Below are 27,991 nucleotides of genomic sequence, written 5' to 3'. Positions count from 1 at the left end.
TTTTTTATTTTATTTTATTTTTTGAACAACCGACAATAAAAGCAACACAAAGTTTGAAAAAAAAAGTCAAAGAAAATCAAATAAAAGTTAACAACAAACTAAAATAGTTTAACAATGATGTGGAACTAGGTTTATAGGGAGACAGAAAATTTCAACAAAAAAACAATAAAAACAAAGTGGAATACAAACACAACAAGAATAAATGCTTTAGAATATATGATATAATAAGATATTGAACAAAATGAAACAGTTGAACAAGTAAATAAATCTAAGTATAACAATTATAAACAACGTCACATTCAAAAGAATATATCTTTTTTCATAGCTTCAACGTAAAACAACACACAAATAAACTAAAAAAGGATCAACGAAAAAATTCAAATATTAAATTTAATAATTGAATAACAATAACAATCACAATTACAAAAGTTAATAATTATTATTTTATCAAATTATTAAAATAAACTGAAAAAAAAAATATTAAATAAATGCATCGCTGTTTAATCAGTCTTGAATGTTATATCGTCCATATCGTACACTTTTCCCACATTCCACAAAATATCAGTTGCATCTGCACTTTGCTTCGACGACTTCTGTATTGTTTCTCTTGCTTCTTCTTCTGTCATCATCCTTCCATTCTTCGTCCACTTCTTCCTCTCTTTCCTCTCTGCCAGCGATGCATTCGTTTCCACCCAGATCGTCCCTGCCTTCTGATGCACTGGCACTCCAAAGGCGCCTTCTTCCATACGTGCTCTAATGATCTTCCTGAACGACTTAGTTCCAATGAACGCAGGAAGCACAAGCCCTCTCAGCGCCTCAAACAGAACAAACATCAGCGGATCAAACAGAGTGGCCAGCTGGCTCAATGGAACAGACAGGGCAGGGTACTCTACATTGGGTACTTCCCAATCACTCAGAATGGTGGTAAATGGTGTTAGCGACTTTGACGCAGCAGCAGCCGCGGCGACTGCTTTGCTCGTGCGCAGTGTGGAATATGGAAGCGTGAATGTCTCTTCAGCTTCTGTCTCGTTGAACACGCCCAGCTCAGCAGCTCTACGCAGCGTCTGCACAATCACTGCACGTAGAGTGTAGTCCAAATGGGCGTTGCGTGCAAAGTGCATCGAAAGAGCGGGGAGTGGAACGTTCAGTGCGGTGATCAGCGCAGCCAGCGACCCAGGCACTAGGTACTTGCGCTGCGACAGGGCAGTTCCCGTGCTTCCTGCTGGTGTTGGCGATAGATTGAGGAACTGCCGTATTATTCTCTGTGCTCCTTGCTTCATTCTCTTCTGCGCATCTTCCACTTTCCGCGCTTTCAGTCTGGCAGCAGCTGCTGACAAAGCAGCAGTGCTTGTTGTCGCTTCTGGTGCAATTCCCATATTTGCTCTTTCTTCCTCCTGGATCGCCTCCAGCACCATCTCATCGTTCATCCAGTCGACCAGCGACACAAACAGCAGCCACGGCGCAAGGTCGAAGTAGCGATAGACAAACAGTGTGAACTCAGGTAGCGCTCTTCGTGGGTCAGCCAGGAAGTTGTCGAGGATGGCCATCGCTGCTGGCGGAGGCACGTAGATCTTCGAACGGAACGACCAGGTTTCGCTCACTCTGTTAGGAAGCAGCGAGACAAGTGGAAGCGATGCCATCAGAGTTGGATAACTGAACTTGCTGATATCGACAAATCCAACTGACAGAAGCTCTGCCAACGGTTGAGGGAGCGTGGAAGGCAGAGCCATAGATGTCGATGGTGTTGTGGAGGAAGATGCTGAAGCAGATGAGGCAGCGTTCGACTCAAATGGCAATGGAATGGATGTTATGTACGGCCTTACCAGTTCCCAGAGCTGTCCCAGCGATGCCACGTATTTCGAATGGAGTGTTCTTCTGACTGTTTCAGCGAATCCTTTCATCAGTTTGATTTCCACCTCAATCTGCTTCTGGCCACGACCAACAATACCTCCCAATCCAAATCCTTTCATCAGTTGCTCTTTATCTCCTTCCTTTGCTTTCTTCTTCTTCTTCTTCTTTTCCTTCTCCTTCTCTCTCTCTTTATCTTCCTTGCCAACCAGCCTTGTTGCTCTTCCCGCTCTCTCTTCGTCCTCTGCTGTTATTCCGTCTATAAGTAACTGCAGCTGCTTCTGTTTGGCATTCATTTCTCTTCGTGTGAGTGCAATCTCTTCCATCATCACATCCACAAAGTTCGCCAGCATCGTCGCCTGCCTTTCGAGATCATCTCGCTTCTTCACCAAATCATTCAATTCTTTCGTCAGCTTGTTCAAATCTCCCACAGACTGCCTCTTAGACTCCTCCAGCTGCCTCATCTCTTTCTTCAGGATGAGGTCTCTCTCTTTCTTCTTCAGCAGCTCTTTCTTCTTCTCTTCTTCAATAACACGCGCCAAACGAGCCTGTGCTGCAACCTCATCTCGAAGCAGCTCTGTTCTCTGCTGCAGAATCACACCCAGCCTCAACAGCTCGTCTCTCTTCGACGACACACGCGATGACTTCGTGTTCACTCCTCCTTGCAGTCCTCCATCTGCCTTCTTCTTTCCCTTTCCCTTTTTCGCTTTCTTCGTGATTTTCGCATCGGCGCCGTCTGCATCCACATCCAGAACGAAGTCCAAATCATCTTCAACAAGCACCTCTGGTTTGTCTGCTTCGTTTTCTGCTTCTTTGACCTTTGTTTTGCTGTTCAGTGCGCCCATTCCCATTCCACTCAGTTTCAAGTCTGACTTCCTGTTCAGAAGCGAAGCAATAATTGCCTGCTGCTTTCTAATATGTGCTGGCCTGCTCTTCATAATAGCCTCGACTGCTGACTCGTTGATCTGTGGTGTCTTCATGATCATCGACAGCACTGCCTCTTCCTGCTGGCAAAGTGCATGCGCCTCCTCAGAGACACCTGGAAGGAATGACGGAGACGACGCAAAGAAGGAAGATGAATGCGTGGCAGAGAGCGCCATGAGCGATGCTGAAGCTGCAGACTGGCTAGTAGCACTGGATGAATGGTGTGCTTTGTGTCCTGTCTTGTCCTTTCCGCTGGCTGAGGCGCGAGCTTCTTCTTTCCTTCTCTTCTCTTCGGCAGCCATCTTCTTCTCTGCGGCATCGCGTGCCACTGCTGCCTGATCTTTGATGCGGATGGAGATTGGGACAGACACCAGATGTGTCTGGAACAAGAAGGAGGAGACGACACAGAACTCCACAGTGGGCATCATCCCGATAAGAGGTGGGGGGACTGAAGATCCAGATCGAATCTCGCCGTCGGAGGGAGGGAACGAGAAGAGGTACGACGCCAAGGAATACGACGGGTGCTGGTAGTACATCGAAGACGAGGTCGGGATGGTCGGAAGCGGCAGAACTGTGGATGATGCGCTGCTGTCAGGTGATTGAGCCTGGGCAGCTTGAGATGATGACGATGATGAGGTTCCAGCTGCAGAACTTCCAGAAACAGATGAAGATGATTGAGAAGAAGATGGAGGAGGAGGAGGCAGAGGAATAGAGCCAGCTCCAACAGCAGCAGAAGAAGGCACTGGTTGTGCTGCTGAAGCAGCTGAAGACGAAGCACTTTGTGATGCTCCGCTGGGAGCTGAATACAACGCAACTGTTTGCTGAGAAAGCGGAGGCAGTGCTTTGGAGATGGTTGTGAGAGGGGTGTGTTTGAAGAGGGGAACAGGAGTGAAGAACGTGGTGTTGAGAAGGAGGAACACAGCTTGAGATAAACGTTCCATTTGGGTAACAATACGGACAAGAATATCAGATGAAGACGGAACAATGCTCTGTGCAAGTGAAGCTGCAGACATACTTGATGATGATGATGATGATGAGGAAGAAGATGTGGCAGCAGCAGATACAATGGAGTTTGTAGAAGTTATTGAAGATGGCGATACGAATATCAGTGGTGAGAAGAACGGCGACAAAGCAGTGAGTGATGTTCTTGTTGTCTGCTGGTTGATAATCTCGCCGATCTTCGACAGAATAATTCGCAGGAACGAGTCATCCATTCCTGCCCTCTTCTTTCCGTCTTTGTCCTTTTTGGATTTCTTCTGCATTGTCTGCATTGATTTCTTCGCAATGTTCGTCTTCTTCGCATCTTCTGCATCCAACGCGCTTGTTGTGAGATAGTCAGCAATCAGCTCCACACACTGCATCAGCGGTGTGGTAAACGCGGTGGCATTCGGTAGCTCAGAGAACGTGTACACAAAGTCCACACTCGCTTTTTTCAGATGAGATCTCAATGTTTGTGCTGGAAGTGATGCAACTGATAAGGACAGGGAGCTCTGTGCAGGTATGCTTGTGGAGGCAGGCACGTAGAAGCCGACAGAAGGAGCAACAGACACATCAGCCACAAGAGAGCCAGTCTTCGGCAGTGGAAGAGGAGTTGATGTAGGGAACATTCTGGATGTGTTGGCCAAGGAAGACGAGGAAGCAGCAATGGGAGAGAGAGAAAGTGAAGGAGCAGCAAAGATGTGTGCCCTGCAAGCGATTGGCGCTAGTGTCTCAGCCAGGAAATGCGATGAACCTGAAAGTGAAGGAGGCAGCATTGCTAGGAGAAGACGAGCTGTGAGTAGAGTTGAAGGTCCGTAGAGAAGAGGAGAGGCGTCAAACAGCATTGTCAATGGAAGCAGGAAGAAGAGCGGTGGAAGCGGTGCATTGGCAGCAGATGTCTTGCGCTGTAAAACGGGATCAGCAAGCTCTGCGTCACCAGAATCGTCACTCGACTTCTTCTTTTTGCCTTTTGATGAGCTTTTCTCTTCTTTTCCTTTGGCAACAAACAGACCAAATGAGAATGGTGCCAACGCTGCCTGCTTCAGACTGGTTGCCAGCTGCTCCTTTGATATTTTGTTCGAACGGGAGACTGCATCAGCCACTGCATATGACAGCGCCTCGACCGCAAACACCAAGAAGTGCAGTGGATGTGTGTGTGGGTGCATTGCCAGGAGCAGAGCAGAGATGAGGCATTTGATGCTCTTCACCATCGAGTCTGGGAGCATGTTGTCTGAGTTGATGTCCAAGTCAGTATCTTCTAAGTCTTCATAGTCTTCTTCGTTCTCTTTGTCTCTGTCTGCTGGATCGATTCCGCCATTTGCTGTTTCCCTTCTCTCGCCCATCGCAAGTGTCTTGTACAGGAACGACAGCACCACTGCAATCAGCGTCTTTCTCGCCCACGGTGAAGACGGGGCTGAGGCAGCACGAGCAGACGCTGAGGAAATAAACGTCAGAAGCCTGGCACCGAACAGCGGAGATGAGAACACAGGTGCCCAGGCAGAGTGTGCCAGGACAGGTGATGCAGATAGAGACATAGATGCAGCAGTGGCGTTGTGCGCAGGGATAAGCGAGGCGCGTGGCTCAGGGATGGTGAATGCGCCTGGATGGAGCATCTTCTCTGGATCAAGCTGAAGGCCACTCAGGGCTGCGGCAGAGGCAGAGGAGTCTGAGGATGCCATGGAAGATGCAGCATTTGAATCTAACAGAACAGAAGCGACAGAGTTGAATGGTGGAATGGAAGTGGCGTCATACAGTGCCAGAAGACGATCCTGTGGATGTTGCGCAGACGGCACAGGATGTACCACTGCCATGTGTTCTGTTTGCAGTCTGGAGGCAGTCACTGTTGAAGGTGTTGGCGCATGAGAAGACGTCAGCCGCTTTCCGTGTGTGGCTGTGGCAGCCAAAGAAGAAGAGGCAGAAGCAGTCGTCGGATCGCCGCTTGAGGCAACGCTGTCTGTGCGGTGTGGCAATGTGCCGACTCTGCTGGCTGTCTCCTTGTGAATGGCGTTTGTATAGTCGCGAACGAGAGATGCGTGGATGACAGGGATGAGAGAGAACATGATGCACAGGATGACATCACAGCGGTGGGTCCAGACATTCGTTGAGGGGTCAACAAATGGAGAGTTTTTGTCGTATTCGTCTGCAGTTGAGTCATTGGTGGAGTCGGTATCAGTGTCTGTGTCTGTGTCATCCTCATCCTTGGACTTCGAAGATTTCTTCGAAGATTTTTTCTTTTTGTCCTTTTCTTTCTCTTTCTCTTTTTCCTTCTCTTTCTCCTTCTCTGGTGCTCCAATCAACTTCATGTTTGGATCTTCTTCTATGATTGTTAGCAGCGATTTCGACTGGAACGCAAATGTCGATGGTATTTCTGGATCAAGCAGCAGCGCAATTGTCTGAATAGCAGTTTGTGCAGGCGACGCCCTCATCACATTCCTCACCACAGCTGTTGAAGAAGCTGAAGCCACAAAGTCAGATGATGAAACGCGAATGTGCTCGTTCCGGCAGCGGCGGTCGAAGTGGGTCATGTGGATGAACGGCTGGTAGATGCTGCGAAGATATCTCTCGCCCAGCTGACGTGCATCAATACACACACCATTGCGATACAGCAGTACATTCTCTGTGTCAACTGACGTAGCTGGTGAGCGTGTTGAACCAAAGACTGCTGCATCCACAGCCCCTCCGCTTGAGCCAAACACACCCTTTTCGCCTGCTCCATTGATCAGAAGAGGCGAATAGGTCTCGCTGAGTGAAGCCAGAGACGGCCCGCCACGTGCAGAGAGAAGTCTGGGGCCGAATCTGAGTGCGCGCATGAGATATGGAATCAGACCAGGGAAGTTTGGTGGGAGGATCGGTGCAAGTGCCGATTGGAAGGTGTGGAAGACAGTGCCAGACAGAGCTTGGTCGAGCATCTTGTTGGAGGAAAGCGAGGAAAGAACGACAGACGACTCGTTGACGTTTCCTGGGATAGGAGGCAGCACAATGGAGGATTCGGCACTTGCTGGTGCGTTGTTTCCTGCGGGATCTGGTTTCTCTTCGAGTGCAGTTGGGGCTTCTTCAGCGTCTTTCTTCTTTCCTTTCGCTTTTTCCTTCTTATCTTTCTTGTCCTTTTTGTCTTTCTTTTTGCCTTTCTTGCCCTTTTCATCGCTGTCTTCGTCAGATTCAGATTCAGATTCCGACTCCGAACTCGACTCTTCATCTGAGTCATCGCTGCTCTTCTTCTTCTTTCTTTCCTTCATCTTCTTCTCCTTCTCTCTCTGCACCTCTTCCTCTGCTTCTTTCTTTGCCTCTACCGCCATCTCCATTGCCTTTGACACAAGTGAGCTGACAATAACAGACGAGACAGTAGATGAAGACAGCGTCTGCATCGACGGAGTAAACAGCCGCTGTCCAGCAGACCCTCCACCCGCAGCAAACGAGGCCACCTGTGCAGACATCGACGAATTCGAAGAACTTGAACCAGAACCAGAGGCAGACGCAATCATCGAGCTTCGGATGTCAAACAGCACTTTCCTCAGCCTGTGGGCATCGATACCAGCGGTGTGGAGTGGGAGCATAAGCTGAGCAGGAGACGAACCAGATACAAAAGCAGCTGCACAATAGTCCTGCATGCACTCAACAGTGCCTTCAGTGTGTCCCTGTGGCGATGGAATGAACAGATTATTGAAGAACTCACACTCTGCATCTGTGGGAACATTGGACTCTTCATCCACAAGAACCGAAGACGGAGTGAATTTCTCGTCTTCAATCGGAGGCAACATGGCTTCCATGTTCTCTTCGCCTTCGGGCATTTCTGGTAAGCTTTCATCAGCACTCCGTTTGAACCCACGTGCAAACACAGGCGCCATGTGATACGCCACGTCAAACGGAGCAAACAGAACTGAGCTGATCTTCTTTCTCTCAACAGACAGCGGGTCTCTGTTGTCTGCGGCGCTGGCTCTCCACAGCATCCTTCCAGAATAAGACGGGCCGAAGGAAGGAAGAACAGGTGGAATGGTAACAGTGACTGTAGAAACATCAATGTTTGCAATAGCCAATGGCTCAGTTTCTCCCTCTTCGTCTGACGAGTCTGAGATATCTTCTTGTTCATTGGTGTTTTGAGCTAACATCTTCCTCTTCCGCTTGAATGCACGCAAGACAGCAGCATTCGGCTTGGTTGTTGCCTTCAAATGACGTGTCACTTGCAGAGTGGCTGAGCTAAGAGCAAAGCGGAGGAGGATGTCCTGAATAGACACGAGTGACTCTTTGAAGAGTGGAGAGCACAATGTTGGCTGTGTGGATGAAGGAACTGACTGTGAATTTGTCACTCCGCCAAATGGAAGCATAAGGAACGGGGCAAGCATGGCAGACTTGTCCAGAGCTTCAGTTAAGACAGAAAGAGGCTGTGGCTTCAGCATAACATCGAATGTTGAGGTTGAAATAGCATTGGTTGAACTGGCATCAGCAGATGACTTCGAGTCTGAAGATGAAGAAGAGCTTGAAGCATTTGCTGAGGCTGAAGAGGAGGAAAATGAAGACGATGAAGCAGAAGATGAGGAACCTGCCTGTGATGATGCAGCCATTGCATTCTCTGGCTTTGCAGTTGTTCTCTGAGCAGCAGTCAATGTAGGTGCTGTTGAAACTGCAGAAGCTGAGGCAGAAGCAGACAGCTGCTTGCTGACCTTCGTTGGATCATCGCCCCAACCCGGAACTGTTCTCAAAAGCGTTCCAACTCTTTCCTTTTCTGACTGAATCACTTTTCCTTCTTCAATCAGCGTTGATGAAGCAGCCTGTGGATGCGACGGCTTGCCATTAGCAGTTCCTCTGAATTGCATGGGTGTCTGTGCTATCTCTTCCACAATCAGCGAAGGAATGAAGCTCGTCGGACGATCACCCACTGAACAGATGATGTTTCCAAAGCGGTCCATTTCAATCTCGTTTCCATCTTCGTCTCTCAAAACGTGGTCTTCTTCTTCTTCTTCTCCTTCTCTGTTTTCTTCTTTCATTGCAGCTGATTTTCCAGTTATTCCTGCAGTTCTCTTAGTCTTCGGTGACAAGATGCCCAATGAAGACACTGTCGAGAACAGCCTCAAGAGCGCGGCAGCGAGATGAGGCGAAGCCCAGGCAGGCAGTGGTGTTGCAAACGGAGGAATATTCAGATCAGCTTCCACAACTGATGGATCAGTCTCTGCAGTAAGCGATAAAGTGAGCGGCATCAGCGTTGTGGGCGAGTTGAGTGATGGCAGTTTGGGGAATAGAGGAGGCGCCATTGGATTCTGCATGGCTGAGCTCTTTGGCTGTGGAGCAACCTGCAGATGGGCAATGGCCTTTGACAGCAGGGATCCTCTTGGGTCCTGGTTAATGCGAGGCACCTGAGGGAACTGGGAACCACCAGGAAGAGCAGCCGAAGAGGAGAGCAAAGACAAGAAAGCAGAGAGATCAGATAGGCGAATGGCAGAAATAGGAGACGCCACACGAATTGAGCAGCTTTTGATGAATTGTGCCTTTTGGACCTTTTGAGTGGCTAAGGCAGCTGCAAGCATTGGAGCAGGAAGAGCAGAGATTGAAGAGCTTGATGCAGGCAATACAGCAGCAGATGAAGCAGATGATAGCAAAGATGCTGCTGAAGACGCTGAAGAAGCAGAGGCAACTGCTGATGAAGGAACAGCTGATACTGTTGCCTTTGCTCCGCTTCCACTTTGCTGCGCATTTTGCTTCGAATTCAGTGAAAGAGTTGCATTGACAAGTAAATGTGATGACGGGTTTGTCACATTTGGATAATCACCTTCGATTGAAGTTGAGCTGAGAATCAACGGGATCGGGCGCGAGGGCTGGTGCATTCTCTGGATGAGCGTCTGTGAGGCTGGCGAAGTGCACAATGCGACTGTATCGACGTTTGTGTGCTTGTTGTCGATCAGTGAAGGGTTCTCCATCACTTCTGGTGTGGAGGCAACAGACGAGGCATGATGAGCCGAAGATGAGGCAGATGCAGCCTGCTGTTGCAATGAAGGCAGCAAGAAGTCGTTGAAGCACAGGAGAGAAGGATACAGCATTGCCAGACGAGAGAGAGAGACAATCAGAGCGCGGTACACCTGCACAGCAGCGATGGTTGATGTTATCGAGTCTGCGGTCATCGCCCACTGGGCAATGCGTCTAGTAAATGTGTGCAGAGCAACAGGAGAGAGGAAGAGAAGGATGTGCACAATGTGATGGATGAATGCCGGAAGAGACATTGCGCCGATTGCAGACTCTGAGGAATAAAGTCCGTCTGATGTTTCGGGTGTGTTCTGGTTGGTTGCTGTTGCTGACTGGACATTCTGTGACTGTTTTTTCAGTGACAAAGCAGCTGATGGTGTTGTGTTCATGCCATTCCACTCGTCATCATCGTCTACATCCAAATCGTCTACGTTCTCGAAGTTCCACCTGCGAGTGCTGATCAACTTTTGCATCATCATTCCTCTTCGCTTCCTCTTCTTTTCTTCTTTCCTTCTTAATTTCTCCTTCTTCTTCTCCTCTTTCTTGTTTTTCTTTATCTCCTGTTTCTCCTTCCTCTTCGCCCGCTTCTTCTTTAGCTCATCCTCATTGAGTTTCTCATCATCAGCACTGTCATCAGAATCGCTGTCTGAATCATCATCCGAGTCATCGTCTGAATCACTCTCCACTTTCTTGCTCTCCATCGTTGCTCCAAACAGAGACGAATCGTCGCTCACACGTGGATCCACTTTCACTTCAATGAAACGAATGTCTCCTTCTTCTCCAATGTTGCCGTCCTGGCTCTCCGGCGCCAGCTCGTCGCTCTGGTTGAAAGGACCCTTTGTCCGGATCTTCAGATTCTTGTTTTTGATCATCTGGACAGAGTCTGGGTTCAGGCAGTGCTCTGACAGCAGCTCATCCTGCCAGTCCCAATTGATTGGAAACACTGAAGGGTCAAACGAAGACGATACCTGGACAGCGGAATGTGTGGATGCATAGGAAGAGCCAGAGAATGTTGTTGCGTGCGAATACTTCTCCACAAGATGCGACAGATTCTCCCGTGCCATCGTCTCTGCCACTCCAAGCTTGCTCGGGTAATAATCAGAGAATCGAGAACGTGATTCTGTAGATTTGTCATTAAGTGAAGGAGAATTGGCTTGCTCTGTTTTCTTCTTATCCACCATTGGTGAGAATGGTGGCAGAAGTGTTGGTGTGTGTGATGATTGCTCGTTAGACTGTTCTGATGTTGGCGGAATCTGTGCCTGTTGTGTGACTTCTGTAGACTTCTTATCATCTGCGCCTTTCTCTGAATCACTCTTCTTTGTTTCTTCTTCTGGTGCTGGTGGAGGAGGCGGCGGTGGTGGTTCCATCAAAAGCGGATCCGTTGCCGTCACACTTGCTGCCACGGCCTGTTTAGCTACTTCGTCAGCTGCAGGCTCTGCAGGCGGTGTTTGCTGGTATCTCACAACAAGAAGAGTCTCCAAGATACGCATCAGGAATGTCTGCATCGCCACATCAACACTTGCTGTCATTCCATTCGTTGTGTTCTTCGGCTGGAATGGACCTTTTCTTGAAGAGCCTCCAGATGCCATCTGGCTGCACCGCTCCATCTTCTCCTGTGCCTGAAGCTCGGTAACATTCGCAAACACGCTCATTGAGATGTCCTCTCCATTGTCTCCTGAGGCAGAGCAACCAGCTGCTGGTGAAGAATATGTAGATGACGACAACACAGCATGCGGTGTGGCTGCATGAACAACTGCAAATGCAAGGAGAACTGGCAAATATGCTTCCACACTCGACGGATCCGATCTTGCATGGGCACCCAGAATATGCGCAGCCACAACTCTTGCCAGAGCAGCTTGTCTCGACTGGCTCATCAGCTGAGACTGCACTTGTTTCATTTCTTGCTTCTGCCTCTTCAGAAGTGCTGTGTGTGATACAGCTGAGCTTGCAGCTGCAACAATGTTCGCTCTGTCTCTTTCAGACAGCGCTGCCAGTGCTGGTGTGGCTGCACTTGCCAGTGTTGCTGATATCTGATGCATTGATCCCTTCCCTGGGCTTCCGCCAGCAAAGCTGTTGGTTCTGCCGTGGCCAAGCCCTCTTCTCTGCTTGCCACCTGTCGCTGCAGAGATCGCAAGTGCCTCGTTGTTGAACTGCTGCTCAGTGCGGTGTCTCTTCTTCATCTCCAGAAGAGTCGCACGATTTACTCCTTGGAGTGCTTTCCATGCTGTGGGTGTCAAAAGAAGGCACAGATCATTCAGCACAGTCACTGAATGAGACCGGATAAGCCCGCGGGTGATCAGGAATGCAGACACAATTGAATCGCGACGCAGGAAAGCAGATGACAGTACAAAACGGACAACCAATGTGAGGTTCGGTGGTGGATTGTTGCTCAGAAGCAGAGATGATGCTGTAGCTTTATTGGAGCCAGCTTGTAAGCTTGATGTTAGTGAGAGCGAAGGAAGAGGCATTGCAGGTACCGCAAATGGATTCGAGGCCTTTGCGACAAGAGCAGACGTGTTGCTGCCCGGTGCATTTCCTCCCATCGAAGAAGAAGATGATGCTGAGGAAGAAGCTGCAGACGAAGCAGCTGCTGCAGCAGGAGTTAATCCAGCCAAAATATTTCCTCCTCCGATTTTCCCTCCAACAAGCTGCGATCCACTCACGGGAGCACCTCCTTGCTGTGGAGAAGACGATGAATCGTCCGAAAGAGAAGAACGAGAAAGCGCAAGACGCTCCCAAAGTGCCAAAGATGATGAAAGCAATGAATCGCTATCAGCATCTGCACCCACAGCCAACGAAGGCAGTGCAGGCAAAGAAGTTAGTGGACGAGCAACCATCTTCGAGGTGAATCCAACAAGTGCTCCAAGAAGCGACACAGTTGAAGAGGAGATGTGTCCTCCTTGTCCTCCTCCGACAGACGAGCCGCCGGCAACAAGAGAAGAAATGTTGTTCTGAAGAGCATCTGACAGCTGCAGTACTTCTGTCTGAATACGTTTGTCTTCTGCATCCGGGCCAAACATGTCATCATCGTCTGTTTCTGACTCGTCTCCTTCTTTCCTCTTGAGCATGCTGCTTTGCTTTCTTGTCTTCGCTTTCTCCTTTCGTCTCAGCCTTCCTCTGTCTCCAACTTCTCTGTCAAACGGAAGAATAGCCGCAGTCGCTTTCTCTCCAATCTGCCCACCAGCACTCGTCACTCTGCTTGCCACACCAGATCCCTTGTGCATATGCCTCTTCAGCACAACATGCTTCCCTTTCAGCCACATCTGCACCATCGCCAGCAGAATGCCCAGGAACTGCTCCCGCTGTGACTGGCTGGCATGCAACAGATCAGCATGCTCTGCCCATGGCGCTATTGTCCTGAGTAATGATTGTGATGTTGCAAACGGTGTGTCTGTTTCCAGCAGCCTCAGCGCAATGCGGTTGCTCAGCTCTTCGCTCTCTGCTTCTCCCAGAAGAAGCGGACGCAGCGCCCACACTGCATCGTTTGTTGTGGAGTAAGTGAATGCAGACGGCACAGAAGTTGAGAGCGAGATTGTTCTGCCGTTCAGCTGGTGTGATGTCATTGAGTATGGAACAAGCTCTGTTGACAGATGAAGAGAAGTTGGTGATGGTGTTGGAATAAACAATGCCAGTTTGTCTAAGTTCAGGTAAGCCCACTGGACAACAGGCAGCAGAAGAGTGGGCAGTGCGCGGAAGACAGAGTCAGAGATGGCAGCGCCTGATTGGAAGAGAGCTTCTACAGACGATGCATTCAAAAGACCTGGCGTGTGGTGATGAAGCAATGAAAGTGCCAAAAGAAGTGATGAGCATTTCTGTGCAAAGTTGGGGCCGTTGTATGCAGGTGCCGAATCCTTCGTTGTTCCTGATTGTGCAGACGATGAGGATGAAGAAGAAGAAGATGATGATGAAGCAGATGTTTGAGATTGCTGTTGCGCATCCTGTGCAAGAGACAGATCAGATGCAGATCCGCTTGTTGCAATGTTCATTTTTCCTTCTCTGATCATCAGTTCTTCGTGCTCAATCTCAGAAAGCTTGAAACGCAGCACTTTTCTGAGGATTTCAACAGACGCTGCACGGACAGTTGGAAGTGACGACATCAGATGTGACAATGCAAAGCACACAACAGCAGAGAAATGCAGAGTTCTCTCTCTTTCCTGAGGAGTCATTGATTCGAGTGTGGGCACTTCGTTTGAGAATGTGGAGGAGACACGAGGTGGAATAGATGATGCACCAGAAGAAGTTGTGGAAGATGAAGAAGACACAAATGACTCTGGATCCCAGTCAGAAGATGACAGATAACGCAGCAAGTGGATGCGGAACAGCGGGCCGATGGGGAAGTCTTCAGAAAATGCCTTGTTCAGCATCTTTGGCAGCAGCACTTGTGGATAGAAGCTGAGCAACAGCGCTAAGAAAGGCTCGCTTTTGAGTGAAGAAGACGCAGCAAACGAGAACGAAAAGCCAGCCAAGCTCTGCTTTGTGGAGTGGAAGAACGCAGGTGCGTAAGTGCGATGCCGCGAGAGAGGCGCAGAGGAGTCAGCATAATCAGCAGCCACAGCCAGACTCGATGCAACAGGGGAAGGCGCCACAAGAGATGGGAGATCAACAGCAGTGTATGAGTAGCGCGGAGCAGGTGGCAGAGCAGCACCGCAGTAAGAACGATTGCGAGAGACTGCTCTTTGAGAATCCTCAGCAAATACAAAGAACGACAAAGAGCGATCAGAAATCAGAAGAGACAAGAAAGGCGGTTGTGATGCATCGAAACGTGATGTCTTGTATGATTTCTTTGAGGCAGCCACGACAGCCATCATGTTGTTTGCAGCAAAGCCAGGCGGAGGCGGTGGCGGCGGCAGCGCTTTTGTTGATGCTGATGACTTGTCTGCTTTTGATTCCTTGTTTTTGCCTTTTCCTTTGCCTTTGCCTTTCTCTTTGCCCTTTTTCCCTTCTCCATCTTTGCCTCCCTTTGCAGATGATGCTCCCTTTGAAAGATTTCCTCGTGCTATTTTGCTTCTCAATCTTCCGTTTTTGTTCATCTGCGCGCCTTCCACCAGCATCTCCTTCTCGATTTCTGCATAAATAGCTGGAAGCAATGGCTCTTTACCCACAATCAGCTCTTTTGTGGGGATGTCAGAGATCTCAAATGTGCACACCAGCTCCTCATCTTTCACTTGCCCTGCTCTTCCTCGTGCTCCACCTTGTGCAGTTTGTGTGCGTGTGACTGCAGTCGTCTTCGTTTTTGCCTTCATTCCAGCAGAAGTCGTCAAAGAAGCAGAAGAAGTGACCATTTCAGTCAGAATCTCCGGGTGCTTGTTGATAAACACTTTGTACTTCACTCTTTCCTTTCGCAGCTCGCGAAGCAGCATCGGCTGGTCAATGTGCCAGGCGTTATCGCCAATGGGCTCCGCAATGACAGGAGGGAATGTGTATGGATGGATGATGCCTGACGGGAAGTTTGGATCCAATGCATCTTTGGATGATGAAGATGAGGAAGAAGAAGAAGATGATGATGAGGAAGAAGATGACGATGATGGCACAGAAATCTTCTTCTTCTCCTTCACCATCAGCCATTTCAAGTTCTTTTTCTGCACGCCTCTCTTTGCATCCACTGCCAGTGTCGACGGCTTCAGATGGTTCGCTGCAATGATATGAGGCAGGCGTGGGTCAAACAAGCGCAGCAGCGACGAGACAGCCGAGTGTGCATTGCCTGAAAGTGCAAACATCCAATGCCAGAAGGAGTCAACGACTGTGGCAACAGTCACGATTGGGCGGCGCAGCCACGTCATCTGCTCGTTCTTCCTCGGCCTTCCGCGCGCTCCTCCGCTTTTAGCCCACAGGCTCTGCTCTCCGTCTTTCTTCTTCCCTTTCTTCTTGTCATCGTCATCTTTGTCGCGATCACCTCCTATCTTGTCCTTCTCGAGCTCTTTGTCTCGTTTTTTCTTCTCTTCGTGCATGAACTGCCTCACAAAGTCGGGATATCTCTTCTGAATGTGCGAAAGCAGACGTCTGGCAGATCTCCTTGTGAGTATCTGCATTGGCACTGCAAAGTCTCCATGTGCTGCGAAGTTGAGTGTTAACCGCAGAAGTTCCAGACGAGCTGCAGGTGGCCAAAGGAGTAAAGCATGGAGCATACCGCGTGAATGGGCAGCTGGTGGCAGGGCATCAAGATGTGAGTGAATGTCGATGGTGCATATTGCGGGAAGTGGTGGAATTGGCCTCTTCTGCTTCAGATCATCAGCGTCAGCGTGAACTGGAGCGCTTGCTGCAAATGTGGATGTAGTTGGCAGTAGATAAATGGGTGAAGACGATACTTTTCTAAGAGAAGGAGATGATAAAGCTGATACTGTCAGTGGTGTGGATGAAGGCAACGTCGCATCTTCCAGTGGATCTCTCATCAGGATTAAGTCATCAAACAGTTCTTGCCCTGGTGACTCTTCTGTTGGAAGCTTCCTTCTCAGCTGCTCAGTGGTGGAATACACAGAAGACGCAGCAGAGGAAGACGTGGAGAAGACAGAATACGACGATGAATAAGGATTCTCAAAGGAAAGAGCATCAGTCGATGCTGGAAGCACAGGCAACCCTTTTGGTGCATATGCCTTGAACGAAGCATTTGCCGTGTTGATCACACAAGGCTCAGTGGAAACAGTGTCTGCAATGGCCTGTGCAACGCCTTCCACAGTTGCACTGCGCAGCGCACGCGGCTCAGCTCCTGTGGCTGAAACGATCAGATAGTCAGCCAAAGCAGCAGAAGCACCACGGAGTGTCTGAGGATCAACTGAAAGTGTTAAAGCAGACAGAGGATGGCCAAAGAGATCGCCTGAAACAGCCGTGTTCACACGCCACAGCCAGCGCTGGAGGAGTGAGGAGTAAAGAGAGAAGAGAGTGGAGATGTGGATTGGATTTGGGAAAGCATCTGGCGCATACAGTGAAGGTGCAGTGCTCGACTCAGTAGCATCTTCCTCTGGATCTGACACTGATGAAACGCTGCTGCCTGTGGATGCAAACGGGAACACAGACAATGCACTGAGCTGAGTCGATAGAGCATCTGCTACATCTGTTTGGAACATGAACAAAGATGGGATCATTCCGCAAGCAACCGTGTACTCATTCAACGTCTCTGCTGTCGCAACAACTGGGCGAGGCGGGTGGAGTCTGAGGCTGTTTGGCGGAATGAACGCAGTTGTGAGTGCTCGTGCAAGTGCAGCCAATGCAGCAATTGACTCAGACGCACGCACAACAAACCACAGTGGATTTGCTGGATAGCCAATCAGGCCGAACAGATTCGCAATGGAAGACAAAAGCATTGCTGACTGGCTTCCACCTGCTGCTCCTGCTTTCTTCTGGCTTGGTGCTGCAGATTGTGCATTCAGGAAGAAGTCAACGGCATTCGCCAGATCCACCATTCCTTCGTCAGTTGTAGCATATTGAGGGAATATCGACACAAGCATTCCCTTTCCAGCAAACAGGGACTGAGAAAACGGACCCAGGAATGGCAGCGAATTCGCAGGTGTATCCTTCTTCCCATCTTCTGAACTGTCAAGAAGTGCTGCAATTGGAAGCTCGCTTTTTCCTCCTTCTTTCTCTTTGCCCTTTCGCTTGACTTGGTCCTTCTCAGCCAGAAGAATGCCATCTGGATCTGCTGCTCCTCTGGCGTACGCATCCATTTCTTCCAAATCTGCTCCATATTCACTTTCAGTCAGCTCTTCATCGCTCGCGTCCTCGTCGTTTTCTCCGCTGTCTTCTGAATCGTTCTCGTATATGTCCTCTTCGGCATCAGACATATCCATCATCTCTGCATCCATCTTCCCTTTCTTCGAGATCTGCATCTTCCGAATAACAACACCCGCTCGTCTTTGCTGCCTTCTGTATTTCGCAGCATCCTTCGCATCCACAGCCACATAATCATCCTCATCCACTCCTTCATTTGCTCCGATTTTCATTCTCTGCAGTTTCCCCAGTTCTCTTCGATATGCCAGACGTACCCGCTGAGGAACAAGCACATTGCCAAAGGCGGTCTTACGAGGAACGGAGCCTCGCAGAAGTGGGTGGTTGATCACAGCTGCACACAATGACAGATAATACCTCATCAATGGAGCAGGTGTGAGTGAAAGAGACAGAGTGAATGAGTCGTTGATAGCCACAAGACGCAACACACGCGGAATGAGATCTTCAACAATTGCAAACTGAACAAATCTCAAGTGGCTTTTAGCATTAGATGCAGCATCCTTTGTGATGTCTGCTCCTCCCTTTGCATCTGCCTGTTGAAGAGATTCGTCCTTCTTTGTTTGTGGGAAGTATGTGCTCACCCACTGTTCAAATTGAGTCAAAATGGGTAGGTGAAGATGCGGATGAGCATGAGACAGTGCCAACGATGCTGCATATTGGAATGACAGGATTTGAGAACACAGTGCAAAGAACACATTGGGTACATAAGAATTGAAATACTTTGTGGAGAACCGCTCCAGTGCAATTGAAGAATAGCCATTGTCATCCACACTCACAGCAGACTGCGCAAATGAGGTTGTCGCAAAAGCAGGTGTGAATGGATAGCGCGGATGCCTCGTCCATTCAAACTCGCCAAATGGCATTTCGTTGTCGATTCCTTCATCTGATCGAACTTCAACTTCTGTTGGCTCAGATGAAGAAGAAGACGATGATTGTTGTTCCTGTGGAGAAGAAGCAGCATGTCTCGAAGATCGCCAGCTGTTCATCTCTTTCCTTCTGACAGCAGGTGGCGCATGTGTCAGAAGCGCTTTATTCGCATCTCTGTTCCAAGAGAGCTTTACAATATCTGCAGACGTCACTGGTCCGAGGGTGAGCGTGCCAATCAGTGTGTTTCCAACCATCGAGCGCATTCCCACCTCAAATGCAGAGTCAAGTTTCACAGCAGCCGAATAGTCCTCTGGAACACGAGTGATGTGCCGTGTATAAATAGCAGCTGCCTTGTGGTATGCACGCAGCGTGGCACGCGATCCACAGACGCTCACTTGCTGGTCAATCTCTGACAGCACGGCCGACCACAGCGTCTCCAGTGAGTGCTTGTTGGTGAATATGTCAGCGAGTGACGATAGATGAAGAGATGAATAACGCTCCAGTGGAAGCAAATGATTGAACTGCTTCTCTTCTTTCTTTCCAAGCTGAAGAATCTTGTTTCCCTTTTCGCCAAACAGCCACCGCACAAACCTTCGCCATCCGCTTTCTTTCTTCCCCAAATCACCACCAATACGAACAGCATCATCCTTTGTGCGTCCTCCTTTCTTCTTGTCTCCTTCTCCTGGTTCTTCATCACTCACAACAACAGCTCTCTTTGCCTCCTCCAGCGTCTTTCCAGCTTGCAGACCAGCATTCACCAGGGCAACATTGTTGTATTTGTGCATTTCTTTGTCTCGCAAATCTCTTTCTTCTTCGCTTTCATTGTAATCTGTTCCGAAATCTGCTTCACCCATAAACGTATCCATCCCAGCCAGCACAGCAACAATCCAAAGGATTGATGGAGTTGTCACAACAGGCTCAAATGGTGATGATTCTTTCTTCTTCTTTTCCTGTTCTCCTCCATCTCCTGCTCCATCTCCAACTCCACCCATTGAGCCACTCACTGCCAATGCTTCGTTTTCGTCTCCGTCTTTCTTGTCTCCGTCTTTTCCTTTGTCTCCAACACCTGTTGCTGCGGTGATAAACGATCCCAGTGCAGGTATCAGTGAAAGCGGCTTGTCGTCTCCGTTTGGATTCCCGCTGTTCAGACCAGATGTATCGGGTGTGGCAGACACTGTCTGGTTCAGAGAACGGAATGCGCTTGCCACAATCTTCCGTCCAAGCCCTTTCAGCGGCTTTTCCTGTGCCGCCCTCAGAGCTCTGATCAATGCGAATGGAGAAGTGCTGAGCGGAGAATTAGCGCTGTCGGATGAATGGAACATCTGTGCAACATCACGGCGGATCTTGTCTGGTGAGCGTTTTTTGCTAGAAGATGTGATGGCCATTGCAATCCACTGCTCAAAATCGTCCAGCGGCTCTTCAGGTACAAGCTGCCCAGGGCTGCTTGGAGCACGCAAGGAAGGCAGCAGAAGCACCCATGTTGAACCAGCCGATGGAGATGAGCTCTTTGCAGCTGCACGGCGAGCTGCTAACAACGACAGCCATCTGACTGTCTGTGGTGTGAAGCAGATGGCAGGTGGTGAGGTCGCTGCACCAAACAGAGATATCATTGACTGCCCTCCACCACCAGATCCCATCATTCCTGCGCCTCTCCTGCCAATGGAGCTCATTGCATTTCCTCCCATTGAAAGAGGACGAGGGATGTAAGTTCCCGAGAACTGCTCAATGTTCATTGTCTGCTCTGTCACGGGTCGTCCTCCGTACAAAACAGCTGAGAGCGAAAGCGACTGTGGGGCATCACCCAGTGATGGAGGAAGAAGCGCACGAGGGCGAGAAAGGAATGCAGCTGGTGTGTTCTGCGAATAGCGCTTGTACGATCCAGTTGATGCAAGTGGTGGGTTTGATGCCTGAATGCTGGCAGTGATGCTCTTTGACGAAGGAGCTGTCTTGTCTCCGATGACAACATCACTCGAAACTGTTGGCACTTGTGCAAGCGATGCTGGATTCGCTAAGCGTGACGAAGAGCCAGGCACCCACCGCTCGTCTCCAGTGAAGAAGTTGTTGTTCAGAGTGAACGGCTCAGAACGCTGCCCACTAATGACGTCATAGAGAGTCGGGTGCACAACAACTGGCAGACTTTGGTTCGTCTCCTTCAGCAGCATCTGCTTCAAGTGTGACAGAAGCAGGCGGAACGGTCTGTCCATTCGGTGCTCTTTCTTCGCTGGCTCCTGCTGTTGCTGTTGCATCTGTGCCAGTTGTTTCTTGTTGAGTGCTGTGTTCTTCCGTTGCATGCTCGACTGATATGCAGGCACGTTGCTCTGCTTCTTGCCTGCTGCATTCATGAACCCTCTGACAGCTGTAAGCTCCTTCTGGCAGAGTTCAATACGTCTCTGAAGATGGATAATGTGTGCGTGTTTGGCTGTTGCATAGAGAGAAATCGCGCTTTCCTGCAGAAGATGTGTTTGTCTGATCAAACGCAAGAGAACAGCACGTGCAGATGGAGAAGCATGGCCCAAGAGAAACAGGGCAACACCATCAACCGCCTGCAGCAGCTGCAGCAGAGCCACAATGTGTGCACGCGACGTGATGCTGATCCCGCTCAGCGGAGTGGAAGCATCAGATGCGACAACCGAAAACCCAAAGCCTGAGTGTGAAAGAGTCGAAACAGTCTGATCAACAGTGATGGGAGCAGCAGTCTGGTACATTCCATCACCCTGTTGACTAGCTCTGTCCATGGTCTCTTGGATGGTGCGAGAGAGAGGAGATACATTGGGCACAGACAAAGTGACAGAGAGCCTCGCATTCAGTGCAGCCAGCTCAGCAATAAGCGAGCGGTCCCACTGCTGCAGCAGCAGAAGCAGCTGGGCGACCATCACCAGCACGGCGTGCTCGTTCGAGTGGAGGAAGCGCATTGATGCTGCTCCCGGCTGAATCGACGCTTGGATGACTGAGCTTCCTCTGTCTGAGCTGTTCAGTGGATGGTCCGTCTCTTTGCCTCTTATCAGCATCTTGTCGCGAATGCTTTTCCCTCTGTGTTCTGCTTCTGTCCCGCCTGGTTTGATTGTCATCTGGTTGAACGGGTCGAGCCAGTAGTTCCAGGAACAGAGTGAGTAGTGGCCTACACGTGAGGATGAGACGGCTGCAGAGGAGGTTTGGTTAGAAGCTTGTGATTCGCTCTCATTGACAACAGATTTGCCTTTCTTTTTGGAGAAGAAGGAGCCTCCAGAAGATGAAGACGAGGCTGAAAGATCTGACTGATATAAATAGCTGAGTGTGTCTGGCAAGTGCTGAATTTCGTCGATCATCGCAAACACGATGGATGCTCGGCAGTTCGGAAGCAGCGTCATTGCCCTTTGCAGTGCGAGTGAGGCTGTCACTGCAATTGGAGCGTGTTTGTGGAGGATAAGACGGATGAAGCCAGGTGATGTGAGGATTGGGAGAGTTGCAGAAGGGGCGTAGTGTGCAAGATAAGGGATGATGCCGGCGAGTGAGTCAAAGAGGGAGTAGTACTGCATCTTGTGCACAGCCAGAGGCAGAGGAGGGACAATAGGCACTCTGTGCGACATGACAGAAGAGAAAGGGCGGGGGATGCAAGGCTGAGGTGACAGGTGTGGTGGTGAAGGGAGCGCCAGTGATGTGGGCGATAGAGCTGCAAAGGAAGAGGAAGAGGAAGGAGACAGAAACGAGGAAGGAGATGAAGAGGAAGAGACAAGCGAGGTGAAGGCTGCATCCAGCATATCCCATTCCTCCATCAGCGTTGAAGGCGCCAGGCGAAGCGAGGAAAGCGTCTTCGAATCGAACAAATCGAGTACAAACGTCAATGTTGGATCGACAAAGGCTGAGCTGTCGTCTCCCATTGTTGATGTCATCGTTCCCACATTCAATGTCATTGTGCCTCCTGCCGCGCCTGCTGCAGCTGAAGATGCAAAGCGGAAGGTCTGTCTGTTTGACGGGAAATACGAAGCTCTTGCCATTCCCTGTGACGCGACTGTGCCTGTGGCGGCGGAGGCGCTTCCAACAGAAGCCAGAGCAGTGGAGTACTCCGCAGCTTCGGGTGACACCACAGCCAGCTGCTGCGAAGCAACGTCGTTGATGTTGTGGCGGAGCTGGCCGGCTAAACGGGCAAGCAGTGAGCAGGCCTCTGCTGTGCCTTCGAGTGCAATGCGGGCGTATTCTTCTTGTGGGGCAGAGGCAGAAGATCCAGAATTTGAGGTCGAAGCAGCAGCAGCGGAAACAACGTCGAAGGCGAGGGATGTGGTGGAGGAAGAGGCCGATGAAGACATCAGCACAGCTTCGACGGAAGGTGTGCCTCTCTCTTTGGCCATAGCAGACCAGAGTGTGACGAGCGAGTGGGAGAAAAGAGGAGAAGAGAAGAATCTGGAGTTAAGAACACGAGAGAATTTCCGGTCTGTTGAAGGGAGGGTGAGTATGCCCACAGATGATGCGGATGAAGATGAGGAAGAGGAAGAGGAAGAAGAGAAAGAAGAAGCAGATGCAGATGATCCCATTGCGCTTGTATGTAAGGAGACTTTGTTCTGCATCTTTTCGAGCTCTCTGATTTCGATGATTTCTTGTGTCCTTTCGTATATCAGAATGGCCAACAGGTCTGCAGCAGGTGAATCTTCTCCGCCTGTCAAACGCTGTCTGATAAGCACAATTTCAGCTTCAGGCGACAAAAGCTGCTGAGGAACAGCTATTGCATTGTCGTTTCCTCCATACTCAGAACTGGATGATGAAGAGGAGCTCGATGATGAGGCTGAAGCAGAAGCCGATGCGTCTTTCTGCTCTTTCTCCTTTTCTCTCTTCATTTTGTGCTCATCCTTCATCATTCTCGACTCTCTTAACCCAGATTCTGTCCATATCCTGTTCGTCTGTGCAATATCTGACGAGTCGATCATCTCATCCAGCGACCCAGCTGCCCACAGGCCATCCACTCCCTGAAGTGCTTCTGATGCGTCATACAGCAATTCTCTCTCATCATTCAATTCAAGTGCTCCTTCAGGCAATCTTCCTCTGTCTGTCGACCTGAACGAAGCAGTAGGTGCTCCCTTTTTGTTCTGCGCATTGGCTGAGGTGTTGCTCGACTTGTGTCTTCTCATTTCCATCTTGTTCTTCTGCGAACTGAGCGAAAATGTTGGGATTTCAGTGTCCCTCAGCAGCAGCCAGATGCGTGCCTCTCTATCGATCCTCAGCTTCAGCTTCTCCACCATCATTTCTTCTGCTGTCCGGATCGCCTTTGATAACCTGCGTGATGCAAGTGCTGTGGATGTCACAAGCTCCCTGGGTGTTGTGCCCATCATCTCACCCAAGTCTCCTGTGCCCGGCATCTTCTCAATCGCCAAATCGACTTCGTCCTCCTTCGCCACTGCCTCCCGCTTCTTCGCTGTTCCGGCTTCCAAGTCACCGTGCGCAAAGCCAATGATGGCCTGTGCGAACGTTAAGTCATCATCGTCCATCTCCTCTTCCAGGTCTCTTGTAGTCGCTGCAGAAAGCGCTGTGTTTGTGCCGTCGCCAATGCGGAACATCTGCCGTGTCCGTGACTTCACCAGCTGCGGGAGATCAAACAGCGTCGTGTGGGGAAACACACCCAGCTCGTCTCGAGCAGCTGATGCTTCTGCTGATGCATATATTGAATAGCCAGACGAAAGATAAGAACGAGCCATGACTGTTGATAAAGCAGCCACCAGCCTCCGCTCATTCTCCACTTCGCTCCCAAAATCGTGGTCACCTTTTGAAAACAAAGAAGATGAGGTTTCCTTTGACAGAAACTTGGTTGATGCTAGTGATGCAATGAAGGAAAATGGGACAGGAGCAGCTGATGCTGACGCTCCAACCCCAGTCCCACCTGTGACTCCAGTGATGTCTGTTGATCTGAAGGTGCCCTGATACGACGTGAAACGCTGTGTGAATGAGAGCGAAAAGACACCCTTTGGCTCAAATGAAGCAGCATACCACACAGCTGACGTGTCTGTCTGTGTGTGTGACAGCTGGTGGTTGTATGAAGCTACCGACGGATAAGCTGCATGCGCTGAATTGGAAGCAATGATGAACGGAGCCAGCTCTGTTGGCGACGGCTCAGTTGTCGCAAAGCCACACCGCAGCAGCCCAACTTCATCATCACATTTAGCAGCAATTCGTGTCAGCGACGGGATCAGAACAGACTCCACATAACCAGCAAACACTGCTCTCTTGTGTGCATGGTCGGCATGAAGGAAAGAGTTGGCAGTGAGTACGCTTGGGTCTGAAGACAGAGACGGCGGGAAGTTGTGTCCGATTGCGTTGATCACAGGCACAGCGCTGGCTGCATTCAGCTCCCGCTTCATGTAGACAGTGGATGAGGCGGCGGTTGACTTCGCCAGTGTCTCAGTTGATGTGGCGGATGGGGAAGGAGATGTGAGCGTGGCTGACTCCATCAGCACATTGAACACACTGTCTGTCAGCATCGCATTTTTCTCTTCTCTTTCTTCTCTCTCTCTTTGCTTCTCACTCTTCCCTCTCCCTGATCCATGGATCCTGCGCTCATCTTCCTGATGCTCATTGCTCGAACTGCTTGAGCTGCTCCCTTCTTCTCCTTGCTCACCTTCATTCGCCTTTGGTTTCAGCTTGTCTCCTTCCAAATCATCTGTTCCAGGCAGCAAAGCCATCGTCTTCCGCATCTCTGCATTCACTGCCTGCATCAGCGCAGCATTGGCAGCTGAAGAAGAATACACCTGCTGTGCAGACGAAGACGAAGAGGCAGACAGCATCTTGTGGAGGATGGACGAAGACGATGGAGACACCAATGGAGAAGTCTCCAGCCATGCATCGAACCATCCAAACGCCGGGTTCAGCATGTACCGCATGCACTTCATCAGCACATGGCCCATCAGCTTGTACCTCCCCTCGTGCACTCCCAAATAGAACTGCTTCTTCTTCCGGCTCGACTCGTTGCGGTTGAGCCACTTGATGGGAGAGGAATGGCCAGAGGAGATGACAGTGACGATGGGGAGCAGCAGGCTGCGGCTGAAGATGGACAAGTCCAAAAGAGCAATCACAGCCATCAGGCGAGCCATGGGCGCGATGACGGCGTGCATGTTCGGGTGGTCGAAGTTCTTCTGCAGGAACATCTCGTCGCAGATGCGGTTGAGCGTGTGGTGCGAAATACGCGGCATGACACCTCCCCCGACGCCGATGCACGAAGACGCAAAGGACGTTGCAAATCCCCGCTGAAACAAAGACGGCGGAGTGATCGTGTTGATGAACGGCATCGCAGTCGATGCAAAAGAAGAGCGAGAGGCGGAGTGGGTGGTTGTAAGTGCGTGTGTGTTGAGTGACGTGAGAGAGGAGTAGATTCCAGGGAAAGGTGAATGAGACGTGGTTGATGATGAAGGAGAAGGAGCTTGAGCGCCTGTTGGCCGGAACGCCACCCAAGGCGATGACTCAAACGGAGCTGTTCCCAAAAGAGCAATGGAAAGCGCCTCGTATGCAACCACATTCACCATCGCCTCTTCTTCTTCGCTCTGCTCTTCCTCGTCGATCCACACCCCCCGCATCACTATCAGCCCTTTCCCTCTCTCAACTCTTCCTTTCTCCTTCTCTTTCTCTGGTTGAAGTGGTTGTGGTGCTTGCTGTTGTTGCTGTGCCTGTGTCTGTGGCTGAGAACCAGCTGCTTGTCCTGTTTGTGCTGCTCCTTCGGCTCCAGCTGCTGTGGCAGCATTCGCATTCGCATTGGCATCTGCATTTGGATTGGGGTTAGCATTCTGGTTCTGATTCTGGTTCTGGTTTGGATTGGCATTTGCGTTCTGATTAGCTGCGTCGCCGGCTGCAGCACCTCCCACGCTTCCCTTTGAGAGGCCTGAGTATTTCTTGTCCATCTTCACTTTCATCCGCGCCACCAGATCTTTGTCTGCTTCAGACTCCTTCTTTGAGCGGATCTTGCCTTTCATCGTGGCGACTGCCTCAACCACGTCGATGAAGGCGTTGATCTCCTTTTGCTGTGAATCGAGCTTCTGCTTTGTGAAGAGAGTGGCCAGCAGAAGCAGGTAGGCCTCGTGGTGCTGGAAGGACATATTGCGGGAGAAGACGGTTGAGTATAGTTTTTCCGGCTGTTTTGTTTTATTTTGAAAATAAATTAATAAAAAATTCATTTTTTGGATGGAATCGAAATAATTGCGTGAAAGAAGAAGAAATTTGAATGAAAAATGGATTAAATTATTAATGAGAATTATAACAACAATAATAATAATAACAAAAAAGAATGCACACGTATCCTTCTCCTAAAAGCAGAGTGAGATTCACTCTGGCAAATAAATTGGCAGCTGTGACAAAGAAATAGTTGAGATGATGCGGAAGACACGCCATCCAGACTGATGGATCTTTTGAGAGCTGAAGTTAATAAAGATAAATAACATGAGGAAAAATGTTGAATAATTAGGGAAAATTGAAAAAAGGATTGATAAAAATACAAATATTTAATACATTTGAAAACAAAAATTGAGCAAAACATTAAAAGAGTTGAAGATTATTGTTTGTTTTATTATGACATACTCTTTCTTGAAACTTCCTTACGAGAGGTTTCAATAGATCAGTGTCTTCAATAAGCTCCCATCGCATCTTTGTCGATGCAATAAGAAATCTAACTGGAAAGGGAGATGCTGCAACAATAGACAGAGGTGTTGGCTTGTCTTTCTCGGCATCTGGCCCCATAAGATCAGGTGTTGGTGCAGACTCAGCAGCCTTTTCTTGGCCTTTCTTCTTTTTGTCTTTACCTTTTTCGGGCTTTGCTGTAGCAACAACTGCTCCTTGTTTTAAGGCAGCTCTCCTATCGGGAAAGCCAAGCTCGATATGATTCACTGATAAAAAGAGAAGATCAGTGATACTGTTCCATTTGAAAATGAAGTTATAAACAAGAAAATAAAAAGAAAATCATGAATGTTCATATCATAAGTTAACCTATGTGAATTAAAAAGCATACAAGTATTTGCGTGTTAAAAGATTGTTCATTGTTCCTCCAATTTGAAGTGAAAGTTCTTCATTGGCTTTTTCACTAAATAGCTGCAACGCCGGTTCGGAAGTGCTAAATGATAAATTAACGATAAACAAATTAAAGATTCCAGCTATATAATCTTTATAAGCAAACAATAGAAATGGAGGTTCTTCAAAAAATGATTTAACAAAATCTGATACGAATTCCGACAGCTTTAAATCGGCATATTGGAAAAGTGGTAAATCAAGAACTGAAACTAATGTATCAATTATGATGTGGCAGAAAGTGTAGTACTGTTTTATTGCAACAAAAAATTAAAATATTAATGAAGATTTGAAATTCAACATACCAAAGCTGCTTGAGCTCCAACTCCTTTCAAATCAATTGCATATAAAGGTAGAAACATGACATTATCCTTCAAAATAGTTACAAGACTCTCGAAGTTTTTAGGATAAAGTGCACAAAGGTGGATAATCACCGATGCATAATTGGCTTCAGCACGCTGACATAAACTCAAAACAGCGCGCAAAAATTCTTCACTAGAACGGAGAGGAAATAGCCAACGATTGTCTAGTCTTTGAGGCTGCATTCATAGAAAAACGAGTTTTTCGACATGAAATCAAAAATTGAAGAGAAAAAAGCAAACATCAGTTGGAAGCCTTCTAAATAATCGTAAGACTAATTTGTTGACATCTTCAAAGAAAAAATCGAGATCAAGGAATGTGATATCCATGAGAT

At 49.1% G+C, this 27,991-nt stretch overlaps 1 protein-coding gene across 1 annotated transcript; it reads right to left on the bottom strand.

Moving 5' to 3' along the window:
- On the bottom strand, window positions 1-27,986 carry MONOS_2785 (uncharacterized protein; the record flags this gene model as incomplete). The annotated part of the gene is made up of 7 exons (XM_067872734.1): window positions 1-26,372; window positions 26,533-26,652; window positions 26,815-27,145; window positions 27,242-27,343; window positions 27,407-27,546; window positions 27,603-27,836; window positions 27,900-27,986. 7 exons carry the CDS (start codon window positions 27,984-27,986, stop codon window positions 501-503), a joined length of 26,886 nt encoding a protein of 8,961 aa, XP_067730470.1. The 3' UTR covers window positions 1-500.
- Window positions 27,987-27,991: the final 5 nt, after the last annotated feature.

Source organism: Monocercomonoides exilis (genome assembly GCF_001643675.1).
Source record: "Monocercomonoides exilis strain PA203 chromosome Unknown scaffold14-1859848, whole genome shotgun sequence".
Classification (NCBI taxonomy): Eukaryota; Preaxostyla; order Oxymonadida; family Polymastigidae; genus Monocercomonoides; species Monocercomonoides exilis.
This window is presented reverse-complemented; position numbering and strand designations above follow the sequence as displayed.